Source organism: Agelaius tricolor, unplaced genomic scaffold (assembly GCF_023055355.1).
Source record: "Agelaius tricolor isolate 1412-34295 unplaced genomic scaffold, bAgeTri1.0.p SCAF_6, whole genome shotgun sequence".
Lineage (NCBI taxonomy): Eukaryota > Metazoa > Chordata > Aves > Passeriformes > Icteridae > Agelaius > Agelaius tricolor.
Window position 1 is genome coordinate 12792556 of NW_027269266.1, and position 22096 is coordinate 12814651.

The window sequence follows — 22096 nt, forward strand, 5'->3', positions numbered from 1 at the left end:
CCATTTTGGTGAAGGATTTTTTTTACACTTTCTGACAGCTTTATGTCTTCCTTTCCTTGTGGTGCCCAAAACTGCACAGAGGCCTCAAGGGCAGGCTGTGCCTGTGCAGAGCAGAGTGGGACAGTCCCCTCTCTTGCCTGGCTGGCCATGCTGTGCCTGATGCACCCTTGAGAGGCCCTGCAGAGAGATCTTGACAGATTAGAGGTCTGCGCAACCACCAACCACATGAAGTTCAAGAGGCAAAGTGCTGGATTCTGCACCAGAGATGGGGCAACCCTGGATGTAGAGACTGGGCAATGGGAGGGTGGTGAGTAGTGCCACAGAAGGGGACCTGGGGGTCCTGGTCCATGGCAAGGTGAACCTGAGCCAGCAGTGCCCTGGCAGCCAGGAGGGCCAACCCTGTCCTGGGGGGCATCAGGCACAGCATGGCCAGCAGGGCAAGGGAGGGCATTGTCCTGCTCTGCTCTGCACTGGAGGGGCCTCAGCTCGAGTGCTGGGGGCAGGTCTGGGTGCCACAGTGTAAGAAAGAGATTAAAGTGTTAGAAAGCATGAAAAGGAGAGCCACAAAGATGGTGCAGGGCCTTGAGGGGAAGCCGTGTGAGGAGCAGCTGAGATCACTCGGTCTGTTCAGCCTGGGCAAGGGGAGACTGAGGGGAGACCTCACTGCAGTCTGGTGAGGCAAAGAGGAGGGACAAGCACTGATCTGTTCTCTGGTGACCAGTGACAGGACATGAGGGAATGGCCTGAAGTTGCATCAGAACAGTTTTAGGTTGGATATCTGGAAGAGGTTCTTCACCCAGAGGGTGGCTGGTCACTGGGACAGGCTCCCCAGGGCAGTGGTCACAGCACCAAGCCCAATGGAATTCAAGAAGTGTTTGTGCAACGCTCTCATGCGCAGCGGGTGACTCTTGGGGGTGATGCTGTGCAGGGCCAGGAGTTGGACTCCATGCTCATTGTGGGTCCCTTCCAACTCAGGGGCTTATTCTGTGATTCTGTTTTTTAAAGTCCTGTTAATTTTATGGTTTTAGATTAACAGTCAGGAAAACAGAGAACCTTACAAGGTATTTAGCAATTTGAAAGATGTTAGGAAACAGAATACACTATATCCTTATTATCCTTATTATGTGTTTGTCTTGTAGAGAAAGAGTTCTGTTCTTGTTGTCTGCTCTCATGCTTGAAGTAATTTTATGTTTTGTCATCTGGTAAATGTATATATATTGTCTAAATTTTTTACTTATGGGAGGCTTCTTCTAAAATTCCCATCCAAAACTCTACATTTCAGAAACTTAAGCTCAATTCTTACATCTGTATAAAATGAATTTGGCTTCCAGTCTGTGAATTTTCGTGGTACTTGAATACTGTAGGTGCTACAGCTATTGCAGTAAACATTTTTAAAGAAACTTGCAAATTAAATACATATATAGCCAGAAATCTTGAAAGAAATACTTATTTATCTTTGAAGGTAACTGTCATCAATGGAAATACTTACTTTTTTAGATTCATCACAGGACTGTGGATTTGAAGGGAACCCTTTGTCATTGCAATTTTGTGTTTCATTTTTAAGGTTAATTCAGTTCTGACTTGTGGCATGATCATTGACATTTACATGGTATGGGCCATGAGGCCTGCATGCAGCGAGTGAATTCGCACAGATCAGAAATAGCTTAGAAGAAAAGTGCAAAATGTCTTTGGCGCTTATCACCATTATTTTTAATCTCCCCTCCTCCCTTCCAGTGCCCTAAAAAGAAGTAGTTGAGCTGGATGAATCCATGTTTGATACAGAGGATGATGCAGATTGTTGGCATTCACCCAGTGCACAGTTCAAAACTACAAAGTTTACAACACAGATCTTGCATTATTTCACTCCTAGTGAAAGGTGAATGACTTTGAAGAGCAGAAGTGAATGTGGTAGAAATAATACGCAGGGTTTTCTGCTTTGCTGCAAGGGAAGCATTGATTTTTGGTTTTACAGAAATACATTTGGTAATGTTCTTTCCATATTAAAACCCTTATCTAAATCTTAAAAGATACCATGTTCTGTGTCCAGGCTTGTATATTTTGCTATTTAGTGCCAGTTTTTGAGATAAAGCAAAATGATAGATTAAAAAATCAAAGCACAGCTGTGTAAAGAAACTATAGCTGACTGAAATAATTTGTATGTTAAAACATGTTTAATGAGTGTTCACTAGAGAACCTCTAAAAAATGAAATGTCACAGCAAAACCTTACAGATTTTTCTGTGGTTTTGTGTATTAAATGTTCTGTTGCCTGCTTGAACAGTTCTCACCATTCAGAAGACAAGTAGAGTAGTACTGTGCCAGTGTTTTTATCTGAAAAAAATATATTGGAGACTTTTTAATGTAATACAGATCCTAGAAAGATGAGCAGTTTCTTAAAGTCATTCTGTATTCAGTAAAGAAAAATGATGAGAATTCAGCCTGTTGCAGGTATTTGGAGTTTATGCTGATAAATCACTTGGCCACGAATCAATTTTTGAAGCTTTGAAAATAATTCTTTACATCTATCTGACAGTTTTCAAACAAATAAAAGCCATTCTGTTGTCTTCTGTTCAGGTTTTTCTTTCTGAGGCATGTAGAATAAATAGAGCAGGTGTGTTAGGAGCTGTGATCTAATTTTGCAGGTTGGGAGCCAAGAACAAGTTCTGCATGCACATACCTCCTGCTTTAATCTTTAAAAGAAGAGCAGGCTTAAAAAACAAGAGTACTTGAGCATAAAAATGTGACTTGCTTGACACCTACTTGTTCATTTAGTTATTACCCCCAGAACAATTCTTCTTTCAGGAAACATGATTTGTTTGGTTGAAACAAGGTAAGGAAGGGAGTGAAGCAATACAGTTTTAAAGAATGGGGAGCTGATGATGGCAAGCACTGTATGGCTTGGAGACAGGAGATTAAGGAGGTAAAGTTATTAATAAAAATCCGTGGGCAGTGGAGTACAATGGAGTTCTTTAAATATAGAGGATGTTCTTGAAGGGTACAGAAGCTTAGTAGTGATAGAAGTCCAATACTGGGCAAGGATGATAAATTTCTGCTGTGCAGAGAAAGGCATAAATATTCAATAAATATTTTGTTCTGTATTCAGAAAGAGGCTGGATGATGCTTTTACATCTCACCACCTCCATCATTAGTGATGGGAAGAATGTATTATCACTGTACCAGCAACTATTAATGTTAAATGTTTTTAAATCTGCTGCACTGACACCTACAGATACTAAAAAAGAAAAAAAGCTTAGAAGCTGTATGAATTATTCATTTTGAGTTTTAACAAATCATGGAACAGTGGAGAAATTTTAGAAGGCTGGAGGTGAAGGGGAACTAATGTGCCCAAATTTAGAAAGTATAATAAGTCCACCTTGAAAAGGCTGATAGTAGTATGCTGTCAGTAAAGATTTAAAGGAGAATTACATAATTAATGCTGATGAGAATGGGCAAGTCAGACCTACATTGTACTGCTCCATGGGGTTACTCTTTCTGTAAACTGATATTAGACTGACTGGCCTGTAGATCCCCAGATCCTCTCTCTTGCCTTTCTTGAAGATGGCTATGTGCCTTTTTCCAGTCTCTGGGGATCTCCCTTGAGGCCATGATTTTTGGAAGATGATAGAGTGCATCCTTGTGGTGACACTGGTCAGCTCTCTCCACACTGCTGAAAGCATCCTTCTGATCCTGTGGATTTGTACCACTGCACCTTCATCTACTCTTGGTAATGTTATATCAGTGCCTCAGCCTCTTCCGTGGCTTCATTCACCTTCTCTGCTAAGCATTAGGCCCACTTTTTCCTTAGCCTTTCTTTTGTGACCTTTGCCTTTTTTTCACTCTCTATGTGCGTGCTTGAGTAGTGTCTTAAATAATTAGAACTCTGCTGTAAGACACTGAGCATGACTAGCAAAGTTTGGATTTGGACATAAAGTAGGAATTAGTGCTGCTATTCAAAAAATAGATGTTTGGTTATTTAATTGCCCTAAGTCAGCAGAACTTGAGTGTTAGAATTTGAAGGCTTGACATGACTCGAGCATTGTAGGTGTCCCACAGCATGGCTTTTATGGTAAATTCATGAAAAGGTACTGTGTGTCAAACCAAAAAAACCTAGCTGATTTAAAAGCTTGGTCATGCTTAATTGTTTTCCTCTTGAAGTACTAATTCAGTTTGGTCTTGCTTAGTTTGAGATTTAACTGAATGCATTTGGAATACAAATATCCGTAGGAACAGAAGACAAAGCTGGAGGCCCATAGAGAAAGAAGAATGTTCCCAGGGTTAGCATAGACTGCACACCACAGCTGGTTGCTGGACAGCATCCAGGAATAATTTTGACATGTTTATTTCACATTTTTTCTCCGTGAACATGTTTTAAGGACACTTCATTAAAAATGTCCGATAGTCTTTGAAGCTCTGTGCCTTTAACGTTTTTCAGACAACAAACAGGGTGGTGGATACAAAAACGAAAATTATTTTGGCAAGGACTATTTGCACAATGAGAACAACACAAGCTGAGTGAAGGCAGTAAACTAGGACAGGTTGGATTTTGATTTATTCTTTTTTGTATTTTTAACTGTGTGAAAGTTTTTGTAGTAAGTATGGTTCATCTGTAACACAGTGCTGATAGACAATAATAGACTGCATGAAAGAGAATCATTTAAATAAATTACAGAATATGTTGTCCTGTGTATTTTGTAGGAATGGTGTACCAGTTTTGAACAACTTCTGGTATTTTGTGTGCTCCTTGATGCTATTCAATAAAGCTTGTCACCAAAACTAGCTACATCTGGAATGTTTGTGTCTATTTAACTTCTACTATATGTATTAAAAAATGTATGTATACCTGATTGACGAGAAAATACACTCTATTATGTTCTGATTGTTCTTAAAGTAAATGACACATTAGTCACTTCAGCCCAGCAGTTGCTTTTTCAGTTGGGTCAGAGCTCTGGGAGCTCCCAGCCAGGGAACTGGGACATTCCATGCAGGAGAATCCATCGAAGTGGTGACAGTCCTTTCCCAGAGAGCGAGAGGGATGTGACCGAGCAAAGAATGTGGGTGAGCAGCTGAACCTCTCTGCTGGGGTCTGTATGAATTAGTCTGGGCACAGCAGCAGCAGGGAGGGCAGATGCTGCCTCTGCTGCCTGTGCTCAGCTCTCAGCTGCGCTGTCACTTCCCTGGCTGCAGCTCTCGTGAGGGTTCCAGAGCTGTAGTTCACATCCTCAGCTGTGGATGTTGAACTGCCCTTAATTATGCAATATAATTTTGAGTGCATTGGTTGCATGTTGGGAATTCTTTTTATCTACAAATAGAAAGTTTACACAATATTCTTTAACACTTTAAGCACCAGCTGTGACAGAACTTATATAAAATGTGACCATTTAATTTTTGCATTAAATTTGGAACTCTGGGTTTTATGAGGGTGATTCAGTGAGATTATATTCTAATTTGTCAGCTTACTGTCTGATGATTCTTCTAATGCAGAACAGTTCATTATGTGCTTGGGAGGCAGTAAAGGTGGAAGCTGCTTATGCTAGTCATTAGATATTTAGAGGATTTTTAGATATGACCTGTTAAACACATAGTCCTTTCTGGTGAGTAGGATAGTGTTTGGGAAACATAAGATACAACTCACAGTTGAGCAATGTTTTTAATGTTGGGTATTAAAATAAAATCCTACTATTGTATTTGCATCTCTAGTTTTAAAAGCAGATGTGTTCTTGAAGTGTACTGAACACTCAGTTATCCAGAAAAAAACCATCCTTAGCCCTGGCACAGTCTGGGCTAGCAGTATTACAGGCAGAGGTTGGGGGCAGAATGAGTGTAACACCAAAACAGTTGAACCAGTTCTTAGTACAACATCTGATTCCTTACCTGGAATATTTTTTACTACAGGGCTGTCTGAAGGACCAGTTGTGCCTCACAACAGTTACATGTGCTGAAATGAATTCTGCTTCTTCAGTAAAACTTAAATTTGCATTTGAGTTCAGCTGAAGAAAACAGGTTTCTTCCCTCAGCATAAATCACGAAATAGTTCTGTGTATAATTCAAATTAAGAGCTTTTTTTGTTTGTTAGGCCTTAGAATTTAATTTGCTTTAATGGTCTTAAGCATGTGGTAATGTTAGTTTTTTTTGATGCTAATACCATTTTCCTGTTCTTTGTTTCAAATTCTGTCTTGTTTGAATTTGTGTTTGAATTTGAGTTTGAATTTGTGTTAGAGGTGAGCCCTTTTGAGAGGGAATTTAAACAGAAAGTCATCATTTGGTAGGCAGTTTGAATTTTAACTTCTTGGAAGTACATCCCATCTTGGTATAGGTCATTTATTGCTTGATTGGGCACAGTCATAGTAAATGGATGTTATTTTAATTTTTATTTTTAACTTTTATTTTTATATGTTAGTTCTTGAATGCTTGTTTTGCTTGGGTCTGTGAATACAATATATTGAACTTAAAAAACATACACTGCATTTTATGAAGTATAGAGGATATTGCTACACAAACTTTATAAAAGCCACAATGTAGTTTTCTTGACCTTTTAAGAAACTTGTAATGGAAATTCTTATAGAAAGAGCTGTAGATGATGCTGCTATTTGGTGCCATAGCAAAATGGAGTACTTTGTTCAAGTTTGCAGCTGTAAAATCAGAAATAATTCCATTATTTTAGTCAGAATTGCAAAAGCAATTCACCTTGCAAAGCCTGAAGTGTTTTTTTGCTTTTTGTCAGCTGTTGTTTTTTCTTCTAAGTAGAACATTAACAACATACCCAGAGTATATGAAAATAATGAAACCCTGTAGAAAATCCTTCTTGAATGACCCAGGAAGTTTTATCAGAAAGATGCAGCTTGGTGTTGAAGTAACCCAAAATACTTCAGTCAGAAGAAGTGATTGACTATTTTTTGTTTAGTATCTACAAAACTTCAGGGCCATCTGTGATTCTGTGAAGAATTCAGTATCACATTTCAAACTTAAATCAGTCAAAATTGTGCGGATGAATGTCGCTCTTAATCCTCTGATTATTAGTGGAATTTTTAGGTCTGTGTTATCTGACACATTCAAATAAATTTTTTGTACATGTGGTTATGTTTTGAAGTATCAAGTAGCTCTAAAATATGTTAGGACTATCAAATTAAACAGAACTTGCTCTCCTTTCAGCATTGCAGACCTTGTTCTTTCTGTAGTCTAAAATGAACAGAAACCTAAAGCTTTCACTGGAAGTTGTAACACTACTAGTAATAGCTTATTCTTCAAATGTTAAAGTGGAGGAAGATAAAAAAAACTAGTAAAATACAACTAATGAGTCTTTTTGATCTTTCCTGTACTCCTCTTTAATTATTTTGGTTGGTACCTTTGTATGTTAACCTCCTTCTGCTCTTTGAAATAATCTGGACTTCTCTAGTATAAAAACTGGTTATTCATCAGGTAAAATAAAAAGTATATATGTCATTTTATTACAAAATGTCTTTATTCTCTGCCAGTCAATCTGAAGTTCTCTTTAATCCATCAGCATAACTAAATAATAAATATGGGAGGCTTAGGTAATTCTGAAGTATGGTAAGAGCATTGCCATAGGAATTGATGGAACAATCTGTCCTATGTATGTAGACCAAATTTTGCTGTCATTTTCAGGCTACCCTTTCCTGTCAGTTAGTAAATACAATTTGATTTCTGAGAGGCAGTTGTTGATGTTTTTAAGACTCATCCAGACAAAGCTGTAAGGCCAGTGTTGACCCTGTTTTCAGCAGGGAAGTTGCACAGGATGACCTTGTGCAGTTTCTGCCAACCTGAATGATTTTGTGAGTAGCTGTGTACACAGCCACAGATGTTTGTCTGGTTCTGTGAAGTTTTAGTGTAACTCCAATGAAATTGCTGTTTTAGTGTTTGTGATATTGTTTATCTGAAAAGAAAGCTTACGTACAGCACAGTGAGAGATAAAATATGTAGTCAGGTCAAATCAGTAATTAATTACGATCAAAAGCCAAAAAGTCTCAGAGTTTAATTAGGTATTACAAACTGAAAACCATAGTGGTGTGCTGCAGTTCTACTATGAATGACATAATATATTGCTAACAGAAGTGTAAGATACACAGATTGTGTCTTAGGAAACTGCATTGTTGAGAATCCCAGCAAAGCTTCTAAGCAGTTTGGACCCAAGCAATAAATGAGTGCTTAATTAAGAACCAGGATAATGTGGTGATGGTGAGGAACAGGAGTAGAAGGAATTGTGCTGTTTGAATTATAAAGTGAATTCTAGATTAGTCATTACCTACTAAGAATGGTGCATATTTCTGTTTCTTGTTTTGTTTTAAGTTCTAAGTTAATTTGAATTTAAATTGTGGGCAGCATAGATTTCATGTAGTATGCTATAAAAATGAAATTTGTATTTTGCAGAACTAATTTTTTAGCTGTCCTAAGAGTCAAGAACAAAATCTATCCATTTGTATTGATTCATCATTTCACAGTTACTATCACACCAGTAATAACCAAGATTGATTTGTCCTTTTAATACAAGGAAATAGAAAAGATGTCTGACCCAGACATGGAACTTACCTGGGTCTCCAGTGCTCTCCAGAGCACTCCTACCAAGAAGGAATTTACTAAGGAAAACATAATATGACAATCTGTCCTTTTAAATTGGAAATTTGGAAAAAAAGATGTTATTTTTTGACATTCAATGAATTGGTTAATATCAGGCATAATAGTGACCAGGCTCTTTTGAATTTTTTCAGAATGGAGTTGTTTTCTTAAATGGAAAATAGTTGGGGTTATTTATAGTCATAAAAACTGTTCCAGTACACTTTATTTTAATACACATACATTTCATAAAATGAAGACTCAATATTGCACCTTCTTTAGCCTTCTCTTCTCCCAGTGTCTTTTTGAGAAATTTCACTTTAATACATTTTTTTCAGGTCCTTGAATTTGCTTTTTTGGAGATAGTTATAGTTATAAAATAATAATTGGTGAGACTGTATGCTAGTTTGGCCACAATAGGAGAAAATGTGTGGAACAGCCTCATTTCTTGCAGTGTATGTGCTAGTCTTTATTCATAAAGTGAAAAACCTCCAAGCTGATTTCAAAAGACTTATATCCTCAAGAAAAGCAATCATTTTTCATTTGCCTGCTATTTTAAGCCGAATGTTGATGTTGCCCTATGTTGTTTCATAAATAAGCTTTTATTCTCAGCAACATGTTACTGAAAGTGGCATAGAACCTGTCGTGTAGGCACAGTTCCACTCTGACAGATGGGCAGAGTGTAGGCTTGCCAGCCAACCATTCCCCACATCACCCAGCAGAGTATGAAGGGAAGCATTTTTGTCCAGGATTGCCACTGTGGCATTCAGTGCATGTAAGGCTTGAAGTTCAGGAAATGCGCTCGGGCTGGTCCATCTCACAGGATGACCAAAAGTTTAAAAATAGCCTGGGTTTTAGGTTCTGCTGGGTTTGTACTGTTCTCTTTCTTTTTGTGGTTCTGCTGAAGTCATCTAATGGGCTCAGCCAAAAGAATTCTGCCATGGACACAAATTTCTCCGTGATGAATTATCTAAGTATGGAAACATAAGCAGTGAGCAATTTCACACGCTGTTGTTTGTGACTACATGCATATCTCTTTGGGTGTAGAATAGGAAGACTAGGATCTGAAACAGGATTAACTCCTGCTGTAAAAATATGAAAAATAGAAAACATGGAGTAAATCAGACATTTGAGACTGAAGATGCGAATAGCGAAATGCAGAATATTTTGCAGGTTTTCAGAAATGTAAATCAGCTGTTGCTTGATTATTGGGGTTTAGAATTTTGGAGGGGTTTTTATTTGTTTAAACAAATTGGCTTAATGCCTTGTGCTTGATTTTTATAAAGTAGCCAAGCACTGCAGGCTTTTGGCAAATACACTTGCTTGAACAAATGCTTTTGTGTGTTACGCTAGTCAGTCATTGTGTCTGTCATTTTTATCTTTCTCTCTATTTTTTCATAGCTTCAATGTTTTAATCTTTTATTTCAAGGCTAACTTGGCCTTTATATAACAAAGGATTTTGCCAACTTTCCTGGAAGCTGTGCTGATTCAATACTTTCAGGCTTTTTGGGGAACTTGGTTTCAGTTGAAAAGTTTCTAAATTATGGGAAATACTGTTTGCATGGCACTCATTTACAAGATGGCATGGTATGTGAAAGAACAGGTGTGAAAAATGAAGTGAATAAAATTGCTTTTGAAATACAAATGGGCATTTCATGGGCTTCTGTCAGGACAATGTCTTTTCTAAACTGTAATAAGTATTTAATATTTCTTTTTAGCTGGATGCTTTCCTTCTGAAATTAAATTACATAATATTTCTTCACATGCTTAGTTTAAATTAAAATTCATAATTAAACCTAATATGAAGTTACAAGATTTGATTTAATGCTTTCTTCTAGTGCCTGTACTAATGTACACTGTATTAGAAGGTACAGTCGTCATTGAGATGCTTTGTTCTTTTAACAAAAGGTACCAAAAACAAATTTGGTTCGGGTCATAGTGGTCTAGTTTAATACTGTTATGATAATAAGTCCTATAATTACTTTCAGGTAGTTCTTCCTTCCCAGAGGATGAGGTTTTTAGTTTTGATGTCTGCTTAAAGCATGAGGATGACAGTAAAATTAATGTCATAACCTTTACAGCCTATTTATCGCTTCTCTGTAATATCCTAAAGGATTTTGTGTAACATCTAAGATAAATGTCTTAGTATGGACAAGCATTGAATTAGGTTAATTGGGTTCAACTGATATTCATATTCAGTGTGTCTATCAGGACACCTGTTTCCTATAAAAGACCTGTGGGTATCTTCCTGTGAAAATTGCTTTGAAATTATTACATGTATATGCTCTGCTTCCTTTGGTTGTTAAAGACTGAGTTACAGTATGGGATTTTTTTTTCCAGTTTGCTTGCTATTTTTACCTCTTAGGAATAATGAAGTTTATTCTTTCATTCTCTGGTAACATGAGGAATAGTACAGGCATGATAGAGCTTATTTTATGGCATTAAGAGAGAACTTACTTTCTAATTCTGTCCAGCTTCAACTCCACTTCACTTGAAATTCTTATAATAGATTTCTTTTCATCTCTGAGTAGTCAGCAGCAGATTTCCAGAAAACTAATTTGAGTTCTGGAACACTAAGACTTGAATGATTTTATTTAGGGCTTTATGGTAGAGTTTTATAAACTGAGCAAAACAAATTTTAAGATTATATAGAATTTTAAAAATCTTTATCATTTTGATAAGCTCTCAGGTGGAGAAGAATTTATGCTATTGGCAGATAGAAATTCATGTATTTGGAAAGAGCCAGTATTGGATTCAAATATAACCAGAGAAGAGTGAAAAACATTTGCCTCTTCAGTACTCAATGAAAGCATCAGGACATACTGAATTACTAGTTGCTGACCAGCCTAAATCTTTTTCTAGATATAAGAATGTAAAAGAGGTACAAAATTTAATTAATAATTTTAGTTCTAAGCATAGCTTTTTTTCGAACATCAGCATGGATTTTTTTTTTTTGGGAAGTAGTCATACCAAGCCAGATTTATAGTGAAATGGGAAAAAAACTTCCATACCTGCTCAGGGCAGGCATAAGTACTTTTGTGGTTATAATTTTCAAATTCTAAAAGTTTGAATCAATGTACTATACAGAACTTTTTAGTTAGACTGCATTTTCTGTTTAGGACATGCATAAAATGTGTGTAGACAATAAATATCTGTTAAACATGTTAGAGCCTGGCAGAAAAGTGTCAAAAACTGTCAGAGAAAGGATCAAAAAGACAGAATCACAATTGATGTATTTGAAAACAGTGTAAAACACAGATGGGACCAATGCACAATGTTTATGGTTTGCTTTGTAAACTATATGTAGTCAAAGAAAACATGCTTTAACACATAATTCATATAAGGATGGATAGAAAAAAATGAAGGGATTAAAATTTGTCCTGATTTCAGAATCTTGAACTCTTCAGTTTTTCCAAAAAGGGAGGTTACTTGATTAAATATCTCCAAATATAAAGTGTAGTGAAAGGTTCTTTGATATGACAACAATAATAAAAATACTATTCATGAATTGCTAAAAGAAATTATCAATGTTAATTGGAGAAATTATACTCTTTTAAAATTATTATGATTATTATTAAGAGCAGGTGATCAATGTCTGTCAAATAAGCACTGATTTTCTAGGTTAATGCCATTACCTTGCTGCAGTTAGAGTTTAATTCAAATCAGAGATGCCTCTGGAAAATGTTTAGATTTATATGATCGAATTTTGTGTTGTAGTGTTAGGGTTTGTGAATGTGTCTGGGAGGAACATTGGGAAAATGTCTGGAGCTTCTATTTCCACATAGTATTCTAAGAATTGTTGATCTGTATCCTGAAGTCTGGTTTGTTGTAATTCTAAAAGTAGATAGTAACTATAGATGAGGCACCCTCTTAACATTATTTAATGCTCCCATACACAGGGAAAGACCATGGAAACCTAAAAAAAAAAGTGACTTTGAAATAATAATTTTGAGAAACTTTATTTGAATATAATTTCTCAAATTGTTTTTACAGGAATACGTGTTGCTTTAAATGTTTCAGTGTGTATTGGAATCCTGTAAATACTGAGGGGGGAGAAAAACTTCAGACTTTGTTTCTCTGAAAAGCTGTTATTGATCAATATGGCCTTAAAAAGAAGGATGTCCTACAATGTGGGTGACAGAAGTTGGAAACCCACACTGATTTCTGGACATGTCTCGCCATTCCAGAATTACATCAATGTGGCCAATGTGTTCCATTCTTGGATGTGCAGAGGGAGCTGTCTGTCTGTTCCCACAACATCAAACTGCATTTAGATGAGCCAGTGTGTGTTTGTGTGCTGGGCCTGACAGCTCATGGCTTGGCTGCTCAAGTACCACGGACAGAGGCTCTTTGAGGCAGGTGGGGATCTGCTGATGGGCATGAGGAAGCCACTGCCAGGAGGTGCTGGTTGATGTACCAGCATGCATGTTACCATGGCTCAGAACAGAAGGTACAGCTACCAGAGAGCTTCACCTGTTTGCTCTGTGAGAGGTCTCCTCACAGCAGCCATGCTTAGTGTTCTTCTGTGCTTTATGTTGAGCTTTCTGAAAGTGGAAAGTTTTCCTTTTACTTTACTGCTACCTACAGAACCATCTTCTTCCAGAACCTCACCATTGCTTTTTGAGAGTCAATTGCATGACAGTAAGGAAATATGTTCAAGGCTCATTTTGTTTGGTATTTGCATTACTATTTGTCCTATGTATTCTGTACTTAAGCAAAACTAATCTTTGATACTTCATGTGCTCAGAAGATGTGTCTTGAGTGCATGTCTGGCATGTTCTTTATGTAAGGTTCTCCTGGCTGTTAAATTGGTCAGGAAAATCAGCAATCTCCACATCTGTGCAGCTGGCTTTGTTTGTGGAAATGTTGTAGATGTTCATTACTATGAAAGCCAAGATCTGAGTAAACCCCCAAGAAGTTTTAGTTCCATCTGTGTTGGTCAATGGACTTTTCTGTTACCTTCCCAAAGCCTCTGGCTGCATCAGGAGAACAAGAGCTTCATACCCTTTGTGATGTCTAACATGTTACGGGTGTTCATTTGAACCAAACTATGATGCAGCCATTCCAAAAGCTAGGCCATTTTATGAAAAATAAATCTAAGTGGATAACAACAGTTTTATGTTGTCATTGTGTTATCCTGTGTCTTTCCTCCCTGACTGTTGAATCCCACTTCAGCAGAGCTTGAATAGCACACTCAGCTGCACTGGAAAGAAGTAGCCAACTCTTCATTTACTGGGTGGCCATTTGATGTAAAGCTATTTTTTCAAATGCAGTGCATCACATCTTGTAATTACCAACAGCACAGCACATTCAGGACAGGTGGCAGTGTAATGTTTGGTTCACAAGAGCAAGGTAGTATCTTCATTGTAGCATCCATGGAGGATTCTGCTGGTCAGACAGTTATGTGGGATCCATGCAGTCACATAGGATCACAATGATTTGTGTTGGGAGGGACCTTAAAGGCCCCACTGAGTCCCAACAGCCCTGCCTGGGCAGGTAACCTGCTAGATCACATTGTTCAGAGCTGCATCCAGCTTGGCCTTGGGGAGGCATTCATGGCTTCTCTAGGAAAACTGTTCCAGTGCCTCACCACCCTTACAGTAAAGAATTTCTTCCTAGTATCTAATCTAAACCTATCCTCTTTCAGTTTAACACCAATACCCCCTGTCCTATCTGCAGATACACTTGTAAAAAGTCCACTGCAGCTTTTCTGCTGGCTGCCTTTAGGTCCTGGAGGGTGCTATAAGGTCTCCTAGGAGCCTTCCATTCTTCAGGCTGATCAGCCCCAGTTCTGTCTTCACAGAGAGGTTTTAGGCTTTAGGCTTTAGCCTAAAGGTTTTAGGCTTTAGCCCTGTGATCAACACTGGGGCTCTCCTCTGGATCCTCCCCAACAGGTCCACATGTTTGAAGGGAAATGATTGCTTTACCCTGTATTGTCTGTGATTCTTCAGAATGTATTGCCACGTTGGGATTCATGACTGTGCTCTTTCCTGGCTTTAAGAAGGTTGTTCAATCACAAGAAACCTAAGTTAGTAGTGTTGAAATATGGAGAGCACATATAGGGGTCCAAAGAAACCCTTGGTGTAAATCTCTGGTGGTGTTTTCTTGAGAGCTATGGGCATATTGGGATCCATTCTGAAATACAAGTCTGGAAACTATTGCCATTGTCCTGTTCATTTTTTTGTTAGTTTGTAAGAAATTATCAGAGCTTCTAAGTATCTGTATTTCTTTCTAGGAACATTGTCGTAACTGTTAAAGGGCATAATGCAGAATCCGTTAACAGTTTCTGCAGGTATAGTATGCTTTCTATACTTTATTTAGAAATTAGATGCTTGTGGTTCAAAATGTGGAAGAAATATCATTATTATTAATCACTGTATTACTTGTGTCTAGTATTCTGCTGTGGTATGATTTGAAAAAAAAAAGCCATTACTGCAGCATTTATCACTTTAAACAATTACAATAGCTAAAATTGTATTCTTCTTTAGGGCATTGCTAATTACTGTTAACACCTGAAGTGCATAAATCTTCTTCTTCTTTGATTCAGCAGAATTAAGTATTCAGGTTTTATTAATTTTTTTTTAATCTTCATATATTTGAAAATCCCTCCTATATTTGATCTTCATATTAAATGGGGTTAAATCTATCTGCAAATTATGCTACAGTTAGCAGAAACAGGAAGAAGCATTAACTTGGATTTTTTTTAAATGCCTTTTCTTTAACATTCCCATCCTTACTAATTTTTTTGTGTGTTTAGTTCTTTGTTCTATGTGGTTTCTTCAAAAGTTGTCTTTCATATGATTTAGTTTTCACTAGGGTTGATGTCTTGATTTTTTCCCTCTGTAATTAGTAAGGGTATTTATGTATTCTCAAGCCTCTAAATGTGTAGCTGTAACTTCAGTTTCCTTTCTCTTTTGATCTGTGTCTCAATGCTAATGTTTAAGTATGATTTTTAACATGAATGTCATTTTTAATGATACTTAAATGTGAGTGAATGTTTGATGGGTATGACATCAGCTCTAATGGACCTTTCAGAACCATTGCTGGTTGTCAGTTAAGTTTCCATTGTTAGTACTTATGTTAATTAGGAATAGCACTATCTATTACTTTATTTGAAGCCTTGAGCTTTTACTGTCATGTAAGTTTACACTTTACCTGTTTTGTGAAGACTGAGTATTTTTATGATGCTATAATAATTCTGAGAAGCTGTTGCAGAAGCATGTCATTCTGATTGATCTTAGTTGATGAGTTCTGTGTCTCTTGGGACTGTTCTTTCAAGGAAGACAGTACTTCCTGTTGGGTAAAGCTGCCCACCCCAGAGTGTGCTCTACATTCCCTTGCTTGTGACTGAAGTACTCAATTCTAATACTTAAAAGCATTAATTCAATTTTTTCTTTAAGTAACAGGATTTTGCCCCTGGTTATAGTCTTACATTAAAGCCATTTTTGAATAGTAATAGGAGAATAGAGACTGTGAAGCTGTATGTAAACTTCAGATTGATTAAGCATTTGCTTTGAAATGTTTTTGAAGGCTTTTTCTTTTTCCTCCTAAATCAAAATCCATTCCAGTCAGTATCCTGTTACTGACTTGTACCCAGAGGGAATGGTAAAGATCACTTGGAAGTGAGCTTCCATGTAGGAAGTCACAGAATAACAATAAGCTGAGTTGGAAGGGACTCACAAGGATCACAAAGTCCAGCTCCTGGCCCTGCACAGCACCACCCCCAAGAGTCCCATCATGTGTATGAGAGCAATGCACAAACACTTTTTGCATTCCATTGGGCTTGGTGTTGTGACCACTGCTCTGGGGAGCCTTATATTCTTATTATATTGTGGCACCCAGACCTGCCCCCAGCACTCGAGGTGAGGCCGCCCCAGTGCAGAGCAGAGCAGGACAATGCCCTCCCTTGCCCTGCTGGCCATGCTGTGCCTGATGCCCCCCAGGACAGGGTTGGCCCTCCTGGCTGCCAGGGCACTGCTGGCTCAGGTTCACCTTGCCATGGACCAGGACCCCCAGGTCCCTTTCAGTGGCACAGCTCTCCAGGCTCCCATTGCCCAGTCTCTACATCCAGGGTTGCCCCATCCCAGGAACAGAATCCAGCACTTTGCCTGTTGACCTTCCTGTGGCTGGTGGTTACCCAGACCTCTAATCTGTCAAGATCTCTCTGCAGGGCCTCCCTAGATCATGACCAGGAGCGATATCAGTGTAAAATGATGATACTCTACAAATACATTAGTCTCCGTATATTTTTTACTATGATACTTTTTTGTCTTTTTATCAAGCTCCACTTGTTTCTTAAATGTAGCACTTTGAAAACATGCAGGGTATTAGTAATTTGTGATGATTTATGTACAACTCTTATGTTGGTAAATTTCTTACAAATAAAACTTTTGGAAATAGATTAGATTGGAAATAGAACCTGTCCATCAGTTACATTCAATATGACATATTTGTCAGTGTTTCTGTACTTTGGGTGTGCTTGTTATTTTTCAGTTAAGTATGGAAGTAATGATTAGTGCAAGTTCCTTGAGTGACAGCTAAACACTTCACTGCTGCCATTTGTCATGTAATAGCAGGTGTTCTGTAATTTAATCCGTACTCCTTCAAGACATCTGTATTTTTCTCAGTTTTAAAATATTTTATAAGAAGCGTGACTATCTTTTAAGTAGCAAGCAATTGTAACACCATGTTCAATTAATGTACTTTCCTGAACAATAAATATCGAACTTGTCAAATTTTATTTCTTCCTCAGGATTATGAAATTATCATTTCATTCATATGACAACATATGACATGACAACAAACACTGAAGCATTATATTTGACTATTCAAACTCATGTTAAATATTTACCATTGAGGAAGTGTTGGTATTTTTTATAATGCTCCACCATGGCATACAATACCACTGTGACTTAGTGAACTGAAATACCCTTGGCATCATCAGATTTATAAAATATTTTTGTTAAATGACTCAAACATGAAAGAATTGTGTATCTTAGACAAATATTTTGCAAAATATAAGGCTGTCCTGGTTTATTTATCTAATAGGTTTTGTCTTTTTAAAATATCCATTGGAAAAGAGTATCACATGCTAAAATAATAGTTTTTTCCTTCAAGTATGTTTATTTTAACTTTTTTAGAATCATAGGTCAAGTGTGGTTCTGCACATTTTGTATCCATGTTAGTATGGTTGTTCAGTGCTGGGAGATCTCAAACTTCCATTAGCCTTGTAAATGTGTTTCTTAGCATCAGCTCTCACTTTGCTGGAACCCCTGCTGCCTTTGTATCATTAACATAAATGCAGGTGCAAATAGCATTTATATACTTTGATAGAAAGCAGTTGGAGACGTTTCACTGTGGGACACGACACTTTCAGATTGTGTACATCTGTTCAAATAATGTATCCAAGCCAGTGACATGAATGCAAGGATAAAAACATCTGCCCCTGAGACCATTTGCCATACAGCAGATGCTTGCATCTTTATTTATGCAGATGGTTTGTGTGATGAGCTGAGCAATGATGAAAGCGAGAAAGTTTGACAAAGATTTCAGGGTACTCCTTGGGATGGGAAAATCTGTTGGTAACAGTGCTTTGTTTTCATATGTGTAATGAAAGAAGAACATCTAGTGTAAACAGTGGTGGTTCTAGTAACATGGACGTGCCATTTCAGCCATTGACCAGATTAACACAAGGTCAGTAAAGGATTTTTTTTTTTAATCTCAGGCACAATAATTGTACTGCAGTTATAGAAGATGCTAATTGAAGTTATTACTTTCAAACAGGAAGGCTCAACTGCTTAGCTTTAGGCTGCTCTCAAGTTATACAAAACAATGAATTGACTGAAGAGTTTGCAGAGGTGGAATGTTTTGAAAAACCAAGCTAACTCACCACGAAGTTGTTCGGAGGTTGGGTGCGGTTCTGTACCTGATTCTGTGTCTTGGGGGATTTTTCAGGACAAGCTGTATTTAACATTACAAGATTATTGGGCAAATTATTAGGCCTGTGTGTTGTTGGAAACTGCCAGTGGGGCAGTGGCCCAGGCTGGCACTGGCGGGACGGGCACCGTCTCCCTCTGCTGGCTCCGCTCCGGGCGACGCGGACACGGCCACGGCAGCACCGGGCCGGGCTGCGGCACACGGCCGGCTAAGGGCTTCATCCTCTCCTTTCCATCCTCCCACTGCCAGGCCTTCTCATCATTATCACCTGTCAGCAGTGTGTGTATTCCACCCTTCCTTTACAGCACATCCAGCCCCTTCTCTGGAGAGCCAGCTCTGCCTTTAAACAGCATGGTGGCTGGCACAGGCAAGCCAGCAATGTCAATAAGCATTGCAAATAATTGTAATTATGCACTGGGGGAGGAAAACCAGTCAGATACTGTAATTTAAATTGTTTTCTGCTGCATCCTACTGCCAGTAAGGTCTAGCTGTGTTCAAGTTCAGCAGCAAGTGATAATTTTTTATATTAGGAAGACTTATGTTTGCCTAGCTAGGACCATAGTATTTCAGAAGATGTTTTAGTTTTCTTATGCTATGCAGAGTCATGTCTGTCTTTGAAAAAATATACATACCTATTTGAAGCACTGTGGAGATCCTTTAATTTAGTTTTAATCTTCAGTGGAATTAACTACAGGTAGCAATGTTATGTGTATGTCAGCCAGAGCTGGAGAGTTTTTCTGAAGAAATCTGGCTCCTGAAGAAAGAAAAGGGGACACAATTAGAGCAAACAAAAACCTTAGATAGGGATTTCCCAGTCAAAACTTAGACCACTTAGGTAATTTTCAGTGAAATTATCAATTTTAAGAAATCCCCCAGAAGATACTCTCTGGCTATTCTTGGAGTTTAACAATTTTCCCTTTCCTTGGAGATTGATAAATTTGTGTATAATTTATAACAGAGGACTCAGAATAGTCCAAGCCAAGACTGGCAGTCTTTTGATCCTCTGTTCATGAGGGAATGTTTTTGAGGTTTGTACTACAGAAGTCACCATGCAGATGTTTTTAATGCCTCAAGTAAAATATGGTTGCTATATTGAGGCAAAGTGGCAAATTAATTGTTTTCTCTTGCATATAGTCTTTCTTTAGAAAAAAGTGCACTGATTCTCACAAAAAAGAAAAAGTACTCTTTAACAGGAATAAAACTTTTGCTTTTTTCTTGTGTTCTCTTTTCTTTGCACGTCAGTATTTAGAAAGATTAAATTTTGGGAGTAAGAGGCCTAATTCCCTTCCTGAAGTGAGACATACATGTTTTCTGTCCCAAAGTGTGTTGTTGAACTGCCAGTAAGATGCGTTACCTTTTTTTGAAAGAAGAGAAAAAATCTAATCAGAAACTATTTTATGATTTTATTCATTAAATGGTTCTACTTGACCTTTTCATGCTGCATAGTTCTTGAAGAATTTTGCCTTGATTTTTGTAGCAGTAGTTACTGTAGCAGTAGTTTTGGTAGTTACTGTTCTAGTACTTAAGAGAAAATAAGTCCATTAATTACTACTTATGTTAGGCATATTGAAATTTTGTCCATGTTGATTTGATCTTGATAGACCCTTAAAAAATAACTATACATGGACTTTACAGGGGATGAATTATTGTTTAGGTCCATATCTTTCCTGAAGCTCACTAAAAGAAATTTCCACTGGCAATTCTCTCAGGAATTTTGAAAAATCCAATTACAGGTGTTTGTCCCCACTTTCTAAAGTACCTAATTTATATTTGCAATGCTGTTGGGGGGTTATGAATTACTGGTTTATGACCAATGCTTCCATCATCTCCTTTAACTATTTTCTGAACAATTAGTTCCCCCAAGTGGCTGCATCACTGCAGCCTTGCTTTGCAAATCTTCAGGGATGGTGTCCTCTATGGAACAGAATGACTGGGCAAAACTAACAAAGATAACCTCTGGACTTGCAGTGGTTATAGCAAAATAATTTCCATTCCACTCAATTGCATCCTGTCAGATCACCAGGGCTTCTAGATGATGCCCACTTTGAGGCTGACATGGTTGGTTGCTAAAACTAGCAGAGGCATAAAGAAGCTGAAATACAGTCTTTGATGATGTATCTAACGGTGGCTCTCAAAAAGAAGTTCAGTGCTTAAATAGGAATTAAATTCAATCATTTATTTGTGTGGTTGCATAGGCCAGGCACCATTTTGAGCCCTTAGTTCTTATACTGCCATAGTGTAAAAGGTCTGTGTAGTTTCTTCAGCTGTAAAAGTGGGAAAGGTTACTAGTAATTACAGATGCTTTATGTCTAGCTTTCTTTATGCCAGTTTTCATTTCTTGATATGAAAATATTTTGATCTGCTTAAGACCTATTAATTTTGTTGACCTTAATATGAAATGAGTAGCTTATAACTTGAAAGGCTGTGCCTTCAAAAAATGGAAAGCTTTTAAAGTTCACAAACACTGCATGAGAGATGCTAAAAAAGCATTTAGATCTGCTAGTAAATGTATTTCAAATTCACTGCAAAAGTGTCTAAAAATCTCTTATGTATATGTATTCTGACTCTTAGGAAAGACTTTGAAGACTTTCTTCCTTTATACAGTAGCACAAAAAAGGCTATTTATAATAGGAGGCTGTGTTAAGCCATGCATTGCCCACATTATATATAGGAAGCTGCTTTTGAATAGTGATTTACCTATAGTGATTTACCCAAAGTAATTTACCTATAGTGATTTTTGAATAGTGTGGCTAATACATTTCAGGTCTCAACTCAAAAGATTGCCTCAAAGCTGTTGGCCACTTGTGGTTCCCTGCAGAAACAGTATTTCATACGTATTTTAAAAGTTATTTGTGGTGGGACAGTACAGAGATCCATGAAATCTAAATCTGTGAGAAATCAAAAATTATATCTTAATTATTCCTGTTGCTAATGCTGCCAATATAGTGACTAAATATCTCACAATGTGTTAACTTGTATTTAACAAGTCTGCTTTAGTATGGGTATTTTTTATGTTATACTTTTCTCTGGGGGCGGAGATACTGAAGCCAAGATGCTGGTGAGAGTGATGGGCAGGTAAAAAATTTCTTCCTTGGATCTAGTCTGAATCTACTTTAGTTTAAAACCATTATGCCTTGTCTTGTTTCTGCAAGCACTATAAAAAAGTGTCACTTTCTTTCTTTTCAGCCCCTTTCAGGTATTGTAAGGCCCCAATTAGATCTTCTTAGAGCCTTCCCCAGACTAAATAACCCTATCTCTCTCTCAGCCTTTCCTCATACAAGAGGTGTTCCATCCTTCTCATCATTTTTGTGGCCCTACTCTACTTGCTCCAGCAGGTCCATGTCTTTCCTGTGCTGAGGGCCACAAGGCTGTTGCAGTGCTCCAGGTGGATCTCACCAGGTCAGAGCAGAGGGGCAGAATCCCCTCCCTCCCTCCCTCCCCTGCTGCCCATGGTGCTCTGGGTGCAGCCCAGGGCACTGTTTGGTTTCTGGGCTGGGAGTGCACGTTTGCAGCTCACAGTCAGCTTTTCATCCACCCCCAAGTTCTTGGCAGAGCTGCTCTGAATCACTTTGGCCCTGCCTGTATTGATACCAG

At 37.9% G+C, this 22096-nt stretch overlaps 1 protein-coding gene across 8 annotated transcripts in view; it reads left to right on the forward strand.

Moving 5' to 3' along the window:
* ZNF438 (zinc finger protein 438) overlaps positions 1–22096 on the forward strand; it is a 50667-nt gene that overhangs the window by 17133 nt on the left and 11438 nt on the right. For 5 of the 8 annotated variants that reach the window (XM_071428721.1, XM_071428725.1, XM_071428720.1 and 2 more), the window contains one exon: positions 14802–14858. The exons of the other annotated variants lie outside the window; for them this stretch is intronic. In XM_071428721.1, coding sequence (XP_071284822.1) covers positions 14831–14858 — 28 coding nt within the window. In that variant the 5' untranslated portion in view covers positions 14802–14830. The remainder of the gene's footprint in view (positions 1–14801; positions 14859–22096) is intronic. 8 annotated transcript variants of the gene reach the window in all.